This window comes from Danaus plexippus, chromosome 7, assembly GCF_018135715.1.
Source record: "Danaus plexippus chromosome 7, MEX_DaPlex, whole genome shotgun sequence".
In the NCBI taxonomy this organism is placed as follows: Eukaryota; Metazoa; Arthropoda; class Insecta; order Lepidoptera; family Nymphalidae; genus Danaus; species Danaus plexippus.
The window spans coordinates 7,794,164-7,803,957 of NC_083541.1; the positions used below are offsets into that span (position 1 = coordinate 7,794,164).

Here is a 9,794-nt window from a genome sequence, read left to right on the forward strand (position 1 = left end):
GCGTCCACACTAATTGTTATTCCATAGAGGCGGCCGTTTACTTTCGATGAATAATATCAGTTCTGTTAGCGGAACCTAGCGTCGGACCGGTTCCCGCTCTCGGATACTTTTATTTTTTACGCGGCGATGACTTCTCGTGTCCGTTTTCGATGTCGAAATGGAACGAAGCTGAGTGTCGGTCTCGAACGTCACATTCATCGGAGTATAAATGTCACTCATACAATTTAAGATTTTACATGTCCATAGGCTGTACGTTATAATTCCCAGGACCGTAATAATGTAGCACGGTCCCCGTTCTCTGTACATATTTGTGTACAGTGGGGTCGTTATCGTGCATTAAGTGCGCGCCGTGCGGCGGGGCCGGAGGAGTCGCAGGGTGGAGGGGGGAGGGCGAGCATCCGCGTCGGGCTAACGGCTCGTCCTCGGCGCGTCGGTGCGCGCGCTGACGTCACCGCTCGATAATGCCGCCACCGCCCGACCCGCACCCCGCTCCACCCCTCCGACCCCCCGGAGCCCCCCGCCCGCACTGCCGCGCCCGTCGTCGCTCGGCTCAGTCTCTCTCGGACCGGACGACGACACGCGTGCTTATACAACGGACAACGTCCCCCGATACATGTGATACTCGGTGTTCCAGTGTACCATGGTGACAGTGTTTTTCGTTAGGAGTATACGGAATCAGTGACGATTTATAAAGGAAGCGAAGAAGGCCGATCTCTCGCGCACCGCTTTCTATCCGGCGGCGAGATGTCGGTGATGCAGAAGCGACAGCACTGCTACCTGTGCGATCTGCCGCGCATGCCGTGGGCGATGCTGCACGACTTCTCCGAGGCGGTATGTCGGGGCTGCGTTAACTACGAGGGCGCCGACAGGATCGAGGTGGTCCTCGAGACCGCGAGACAGTTGAAACGCGCCCACGGTTTCCAGGAGGGACGCGCTCCGACCCACGTGAAGGGAGCCCACAGGGCGTCCATGGAGCCTCATCAGAACGGAGGGGAATCCAACGCAAGAGGACAGCCGGCCCCTCCGGCTCACCACGCTCCCGCTGCCGGGTTCCCCTTGCATCATTCGAGGCCGGCCACGAACGCGGGACTCTTGGCCGAGTACGGGAGCCGCAGGGAGGAGCACGAGGGTAGGAGGATGGCTCACGTACCTCTAGCCCACCTCCAGACGCACGGGGCTCGCCTGGCGCCAGGATTGACCCTAAAGCGACCGTTGGACGAAGATGACCATCAGACACACCACGAGCCGACGAAGAGGCTACTGGAGGAGCACTCCCGGCCGCCGCTGACCCGGGGTGACTCGCTCCCGGCCGTGTCCCTGGCCGCTCCGTTCGCGCCGGACAGAGTCTTCAAACAGGAGAAACATCCTCTCCGCACACCATCATTCGATGCGTCCTCTTTTAAATCTAACGGTGAGTTGTTTCACTTTTCGTATATTACGATGGAATTGTTTCTTTATAATATATTACTTCAAAGACGTCCTCTTTCTCGAATAATACGTTTTAAATTATGACTGGTATTCTTTTACTGTTTACAAATAAATGACTGCCGTATAAAGCGCGGGAAAGGAATTAGTTATTCTCGTGATTTTTTTTAAATGCTACGTAATTGTTCATATTCGTTTAATATACTACTGAGTCTCATGTAAATATAATTATTCGGTAAAAGTGCTCGTCAAAATCAATAGGAATGGTTGTTTCTGTTCCTTAAACTGATCAATTGATATAGTTTCTGTAACGGCACAGAGAACCTATCGTATCCCGCGTCTTGCCGCTTGCGTCGGTATGCCGTGAGGTGTTTTGTGTTGTAAAATAAGTATGATCTAATAGATGGAACGCGTTACGCGGTGTTTACGAACGACCGTTATCATTATTAATTTAAAAATAGTCAAATGATCACGCTCCGAGCGATAACGACTCCGATAGTGTTGTGTGTACGTGTCGGGGTTTTGCGCAAGCGTTCGGTCGAGGGAATTCAGATGTAGGCACAGCGGCGTAGGTAGGTGTATGAGGTGGAGGCGGAGGTGCATTAACTGGCTCCATAAATATAAAACCGGTCCGACCGGCGGCCGCCCGCGGTCTGTACTTGTGCTCCGTGGAGTGTTCTGCGTTCTCGAAAGCGACGCCCACGTAATGTGAACGCGCGCACGACACCGGCCCGAGCGGCAACCTCGCAACTCGTGTGACGACATTTTCGCTCGCGTACGTTCGAAGGCGAGTCGGCCAGCGGGAAAATAATGTACGGCGCGGGCTGCCTTGGACCGCCGCGGACCTGCCGCACCGCATTCCGGAGGCCCGAGGGACCCGATCACCGGGGAGAGGAGGCCGCGTGACGTCACACACGGACCTCGCATACATTTGTTATGATACGCGAAAGAACGGACGGACGATCTGTTCCAAGTCGAAACGGAACGACCAGTGTGACTCACCGTACACTCGTATTAATTCTGATGCGACCGAAAGTAAACAATAATTTAAACGAAACGTGACATGGACGGCACAGGCGGCGCTCGCTCCTGTACACACGTTAGAGAGTTGCGCTGTTAATTGCACGGCCGGCGACCGTCTCCACTACACACATGGCATACCTTTGGCAACGTCGCGTTCCGCCGACTCCCGACTGGACCCCCGAGGCCCCGAGGACCCGGTGACACATCGCGCGCTACGTCAGCCACTCTTACCACACTGTACTATGTATTTATAAAACACGTCGTGTGTGTGTGTGTTTACTATCGACGGTGTGTCATCAAACATTGAATGTGTGTGAGATTATTTGGACGAATTTAAACGATCTCGCCGACGACTCATCCGAGGAATCGGTTTCTATACGAGATGGGTCACAGGTGATGGACGGTCGCCTCTACTCGCAGCGCGCCGACCGTTATACATAACGTTGCCAAATTACGATGACTCGATGACGTCACAGAAACGGACACGCGGTCTGCGTCTGTTTACTTTATTCCACTGGACCGACACGGGTACAATGTCAGCTTAGATAAAATACGAGGTGCGTCTGGTGTCTGACTCGAAGCCTGATCTGATGCGAGTCGACGGCGTCTTTGAAGTAATGTTAGCTTGTTGTGTGTCAGTGTTCAATGTGTCGATTACTCTTCTTCAGGGTACGGTAGCGGCGCTCCGTTGACCAACGGCTCGGCAGGGTCTCCTCTGGGTCGCACCGCGGGGTCTCCTCCCGTGACGGGCGCGGCGGGCCCCTCGCCCATGGCGGCCCTGATGTCGGTGACGGACACCCTGCCGCCGGGCTCCCCGCGCTCCGCCGGCGGCTCACCCCCGCAACCTCCGCCCCAGCGCTCCGCGAGCCGGTCCAGCCAGCACTCGCCCAACTCCTCGGGTAAGAGCCTTCTCCCGTGCGGCGCGGCGCCCGACGACCGCTCGCGCCCTCGCCGACGGCGGCGCTCCCTCGATCCTAACCAGAACGTAACTGACAGGCTGCGGTCCGACAGGGTCGAACGGCGGGCGGCGGTCGTCGGGGTCGCGGCACGTGTCCTCCACGACGTCAGTCTCGTCGTCGGAGGCGGGTGAGGGCGCGGACGCTGCGGCGCCGGCCCCCGCGCCGCTCCTCAAATGCACCCTCTGCCAGGAGCGCCTCGAGGACACGCACTTCGTGCAGTGCCCGAGCCAGCCCCACCACAAGTTCTGCTTCCCGTGCTCGCGCGACTCCATCAAGCGCCAAGCCGGCTCCGAGGTGAGTTCCTCTCCGCCCCGTCTCCTCGTATCTCGTCGTGTCCTCTCGCAGTGTTCTGATGCCGCTGTCCGTTCGCAGGTGTACTGTCCCAGCGGTGAGAAGTGTCCGCTGGCCAACTCGGCCGTGCCGTGGGCGTTCATGCAGGGCGAGATCGCCACCATCCTGGGCGACGACTTCAAGCCGAAGAAGGAGCGCGAGACGTAGAGCAGCGCCGGCGGGCCGCAGTCAGTCCTCGCCCCTCCCCGGAGGAGGCCGGCTCGTCCGGCGCGCGCCGCGCGGCGTCGCTCTGTATATACGTGTACATAACGCTCGGGCCGATGAGGTCGGAGCCGCAGATCCGCGCGACGTTCTGAATACGCTACATATCCGTTTTGGAAGATTTTTCGATTCGTCTCGTGATCGAGCGCCATCCTCGGATGCCATTCTGTCAGTTACCTCTCCCCGGGCGCTCTCGCGCGTAGTGTTGTACAGTAGTAGAGGTCGTTTCGTATATTCGTATCTTTCGTTTGGTGTGAGGAGTGCCCGAGTTCCGCGGTCGCTCGGCCCGGACCCTCGGCGCCGTTCGACGATTGGGAGTCATTCAAGTAGTGGTGAGTCGAGGCGGCGCCCGGCCCGGGGCCGCGCTAGTCATTGTGTGAATGTCAATCGTCAGACCTTATAGGAACTCTAAAACTCGCTGCTGTATTTGTATAAAGTGAACTAATTATCATTATATTATTATTATTATTATTCTCGTACGTCATAACGTTATCCCGCCCGCGGTGTCCGTTTCGAAGGCTATCAGTCGAGGAGGCGCCAGTGTGTCGCGGCGCCTGTCCGCCATGTTTTTATTTATTCTGTACATATCTGTGTTGTATATATTCCGTGGTGTTGTACATACGAGTCGCTCTGTAGTCGTCGGTGTCCGAGGCCGCTCCCTCGTTCCCTCGTCCTCTCGCCGTTCGTTCTCTTCGTGAGATCTCTCGATCGCGTCTGCCGCTGACGAGCGTCGTCTACACTATGTTTTGTGTTTGGAGCCACTCGATGTTTTTCTGATAGATTTCGAAATCGACATTTCCAGGAGCCGCCCGCGTTTCGGGTGTCGATAAAGTTTCGCCATGAACATGGCGCCTTGTAAACGATTGTAAGCACAGAGTGTGCGTATTATTTTATTTCCTTCGAAATGTTGGACGGCGACCCCGACTTGGTGATATTTTTTGTATAAATCGAGAGCCGCCCCGACTGTGAGTCGTGTCGGTGTCGCGTCGTCGCCCGTCCAACGTCTCGGAGGGTCGTAGTCCGCCTCAGTCGATAGGCTTGTTAGATGTCCACGAACATTTGTCTGAAATACGAGACTTGTATCTTTCGACGAGCGAAATGCTTCGATTAAGACGTTATTGTAAATGTTGGTGAAATACAATTGATGTGATTTTGTAACTGAACTTTTATTTCCACAAACCCCGCCCTCGCCTCCGCCTTCGCTAGGACATGTTCGGGAGACATTGAGAAATACGCAACTATTATTATATTCCAACAGAACATGTGCCTGTGTACAACATAACCAGATTTAGTTTAAAAAGTCTGCGGACTATAATATTCATATATATTTGATTGCACTGTTTTTCCGTGACGGACTGCCTGTACTCTGAAAACGTAATGGAAATCGTTGTTTATTTGTTATTGATGTGTGTGTCGCAAACAAACACAATAACAGATTACGATGCATGAAGCCGTATTCCAAAAGCCTTTATATGTATTTGTTATAAGTCTATGTTTTTATTCAATAAGAAAGGCGTTGAAATAAAACAAAATAGCCAGTATATTATTTTAAAGTCATGGATCATTTTTAACGAATTTTCTTATATCTACATTAACGCCTACCATTCCCTCCCTGCTAGCAGAGATATGCCTACAGTTCGTTAACAATACATCGTGGTTGTCCTCAGAGCGCGGAGCGTCGAGGAGGACCCCCGAGCCGCTGTGTCTCACCAACAGGTGAGGTCCGCCCGCGACAACTACCCAGTCGATCGATATTTGGTGAGTGACCTCCAGAGAGTGAGTGACGGAGACCAGACCCTTGACGGACGATCATTAACGATACCGACATCAACTTCCAGGTTGAAAGCAGCAAAACAATTGAAAAGGTTAGCATTATAGACAACGACATTTGGAACCCGGAACCCATGATGAGGCCCGAAGATGAACTGATACTCAGAAAGCTGCACGACATGCTGCGGACCACCGCGGACGACCTCAAGTCGCTCTCCGGGGAACTGGCCAAACATCACGAGCCCGGGGACAGACTGGTCAACTCGCTGCCCACTCCGCTGGATGAAGAATATAATGAAAGAATTCGGATACAAGAAATAGTGAATGCCAAATTTCATGGGTACAAATTAGTAAATAGCACACCGTCTGCTCCTAAAATTTTGCAAAAAGATCTTCTAAAGGAAGCTATCGAAGCAAATGCTAGTAAATCTAAAACGAAACTTGTGGACACCAGTGTTCAAGTCAAATTTACGCCGACTCTCAAAAAGCAGACAGTTAAAAAGAAATTAGGAATATCACGGACGGAAACTCTTCAAATTGACGGGAAGCCTAAAGACGAAATTAAAAGCAGCTTTAAACAAAACAGGACACTTAGAAATAGCCTTTCATCGGTCGCCTACAATGAATTAACACATCACGTCGAACCGAAGATAACGACTTCATCATCACAAAAAGCTTTACAAATACAAGAAATGCCCAGCATCAATATTAGAAGCGAGCTAACAACGCAAAAAGTTTTACAATTAGATATTTACCCTGACACTGAAGAAATCCCAAGCCACGCTCGCCAAAATAATGCTTTGGTCGTAACAATGCAACACGAGCCGGAGCCAACTCTGAGATGTGATAGGAAAAATACTTTTGTTCACGTTCCCCGAACATCAACTGCAACACAACAAATATACGATCAACCCGCTGTAAGAAAAGTGTCCAAAATGTCGCCTCACGAGAGCGGTGACTCTACGAATAATATAAACACTTATTTACGACGTAGAGAAGCTCGCCGGAGACAGGTTCAGACAACGCCTGAAACAGAAACCGACGCACAGGAAAAAAGTAAAAATAATAACCTAAAAAAGGCATCGAGAAGAAGAGACACGCGCTTAGATGAGTGGAAGACGAAACTTAATGCTGTTTATGGTAAAACGAAAGGTGCCTACAAAGCTAAGAAACCTCAGGCCTGCGACAAAAACGTCGCTAACGAGAGCGTGTCGCCGAGGGGATCCCTGAAGACGGAATATATACCCTACTCAAAACTCACACTGGGCGGAGTCAACGTCCGCGACATCGAAAAGAAAATATGTAACGTTCCCGACAAAAATATTATCATAAGCCCAATTTTGGACAAAATTCTAAGTCGGGAGAACTCATTTCATAACGAGAGTCCTCGGGTGATCAAAACCAACAAAATCCTTACTTCCTCGGATGAAAACTTACTGCAAGAAGTTATTGATATCGAAAGTCAGGTCACAAGCACACTTTCCAAAGAAATAAATACTCAAAAATCAGAAAATGGGGAAAATATAGCGAAGGATAACATGGACAGTGATGTTTATGAAGAAGATTTTGAAGATAAAACAGAAGAAGAAAGGAGTGAAGCAAACGAACCGGCTTCAGCGCAGGAACAGGCGTCCAACAACAAGACCAAGGACGAGGAGCTCAACAACTCCGATGAAACGTCGCACAACAAAACATACACGAAAACTATTAACTTATCATTCAAGAGTTCGGTGGACGTGCTCGAGTACGTTCATTCCGTCGATACGCAGGACATCGGCACGCAGAGCAACGGCTCGGGCAAGATAGCGCCCAAAGAAACCCAGACCTCGCCGCGGACCGCCCGGGCGGACCTGCGGCCCATCCACAACGACCTGTGGCCCACGATCGACCCTCACAACGAGGTCGGAAGGTTGTTCGACCTAGAGAAAGACTTCATCAAAAAGGTCATTCTAGAGGAATACAGCGACTTGTTTACAAAGAACACGAACAACCCGTCGACTTCTCGACGCGAACCTGACGATGATAGGAACACTGCTGCCTCCACCAAGATCACACAGACGTCTCCAACGCACGTCAAGAGTGTGATGACTTCGCCGACCAGGACTAAGACAAGAACCACTTCACCGTTCGCACTCTCATTGAAAGTGGATCAGCACACCAGTCCTTTGGCCGTCGTGTGTCGAGAAGAACACCTCAAGCTGCAGATGGGTGACGAGGAGCTCGATATCTCAGTGAACCTGTCGTCGCCTCGGTTTAGTCTGCGGCTGCCGCGGCCCTCGACGGAGTCGCTCCCAAACACTGAACGAAACGAAAAGGAACCCGAGAAAATATATGCCAAGAAAAATATTCCCAGCAGCTCCAGTTCGGCGATCGAAGACTACTCGTCGGACGTGTCTAGCTTTGGTGAAATAAGCCACAAGTTTAAACGAAGGCTCAGGAAAAGCAGGATTCCTTCGATATCGGAAATGAGTTCGGCTTCTTCGATGTCGAGCCGCAGCTCGGCGGCGCCGCCTCTCAGGAGCGAGGGAGAGCTTAGTCTTGGACAAATCATAAAAAGAAAAGGAAAGAACAGCAGAAGCGAAGGGGAAATGAGTCTGGGACGACTCTAGCCGATGCTTGGTTGTTGTTGAACGTTGACCTACTTCTAATTTTCGGTGCCTTATTTATTTGCTTAGCGAATAGACCCTCGTGCGTCGTCGCTGCTGACTCACCTCAAGTACAAATCGGTTTCGCAGTTTTGCTTGTGATACATAATTATAAAGTATATTTAAGGATAGCGTAGCCGGATAACGATATTTTAATATGCCATGTAGCACGTAACGTTTAGGAGAATATTTTGCTGTATGACTGAATTAAATAACTGTTACAGATGTTGTTTCTCCTTGCCTCGTGCGTCCGTTTGTCGTTTATATTTTCCTATTATAATTATCAATAATTGCTGGATGAAAATTATTAATTTTATTTTCGTAGTCAGTGAGAAATCAACCGACTCCTATCCATTCTCATTCCATAAAATATTTGGTTTGTCGTGGAGTAGGCTTCCTTGGCTGTGTAATCTACACATACATTAAAGATCAACAAATAATATGAATATGGTTACACTCCGCGTCTTCGAGCTGCGGCCCCGCAACGAAACGCCTACCAAATCTAAATGGTTACATCTCGGATATTCTTATACACATCCGATCATAAGAACCTTCACAGATGCTGCGTCTGTGGAGGAAGAATGACGTCAGTTGAATTAAACATCGACTCCATACATCGCCCTGAGTATCGAATACAAAGCAGTTACAGTAACTTGTCTAAGTTTTTGTTGAACCTATAACATGAGGCCTTTTCCATCAGTACCAAGAACACAACCTGATTACACAATACCGAAAAAGCACATTGGTTGTAAGAATACTGCGAACTTAAACTAAAGTGGTCATTATATAAATGCACGCTTACCAGATACCGGGTTAATTTGCTAATGACAAACTCTTAACGTATTCTGTAAATCTAATCTACGCATCACTTGAAATGTTTAAATAAACATACATTTGCATATTATATACAAATAAATAATTTTAAAGCAATTTTTTATGAATACCTACTTTAATCCGTGGACCTCATTCAGCTTTGTTGATCCGATTTCTATTCCACTGCCGGCTTACTCTTAAACACTAAGTATAGATCTAAGTTTTCTACTGATTGTAAACTATCGACGCTTAACGTAGGTAGACCAGAGTGATGAACAAGTTTAGTAGTTATATATTAAACCGCATATACATTTCAAAGATAATCAGACCATTTGAATAACTATTTTTTTTTCATTGGTGTTCAAATAAAATTGCAAATTATTTATCAAGATTAAAATAATGTTCTACTTTGTAAAGTGATCAAATCGCAAAAGAATTATACCAGCTGTTATGAATTTCACGGACAAAGAAATAATTTAGCAATAATTGAGTACAATTCAAGCCATAACCTAGAGAGTTTGTAAATATGTGTTTGTTGAAATCAACATATGTTACTTAAATAGCTATGTTGCTATATTATCATATACGTATTCCTATCAAATTTTCT

The 9,794-nt window shown here is 49.3% G+C and overlaps 2 protein-coding genes across 3 annotated transcripts in view; both read left to right on the top strand.

The window, feature by feature from the left end:
* The window catches only part of LOC116770751 (uncharacterized), a 38,441-nt gene extending 29,842 nt beyond the window's left edge, over positions 1-8,599 (top strand). Inside the window, exons 4-5 of the mRNA XM_032662348.2 lie at positions 5,627-5,717; positions 5,798-8,599. Coding sequence (XP_032518239.2) covers positions 5,627-5,717; positions 5,798-8,338 — 2,632 coding nt within the window. The 3' untranslated portion in view covers positions 8,339-8,599. The remainder of the gene's footprint in view (positions 1-5,626; positions 5,718-5,797) is intronic.
* Positions 546-5,117, top strand: LOC116770754 (interferon regulatory factor 2-binding protein 1). 2 transcript variants are annotated; one of them, XM_032662353.2, is made up of 4 exons: positions 546-1,411; positions 3,117-3,347; positions 3,445-3,701; positions 3,780-5,117. In XM_032662353.2, exons 1-4 carry the CDS (start codon positions 745-747, stop codon positions 3,903-3,905), a joined length of 1,281 nt encoding a protein of 426 aa, XP_032518244.1. In that variant the 5' UTR covers positions 546-744; the 3' UTR covers positions 3,906-5,117. The 2 variants fall into 2 exon arrangements, with proteins under 2 accessions (XP_032518244.1, XP_032518245.1); XM_032662354.2 differs by having other exon boundaries at positions 3,460-3,701.
* Positions 8,600-9,794: the final 1,195 nt, after the last annotated feature.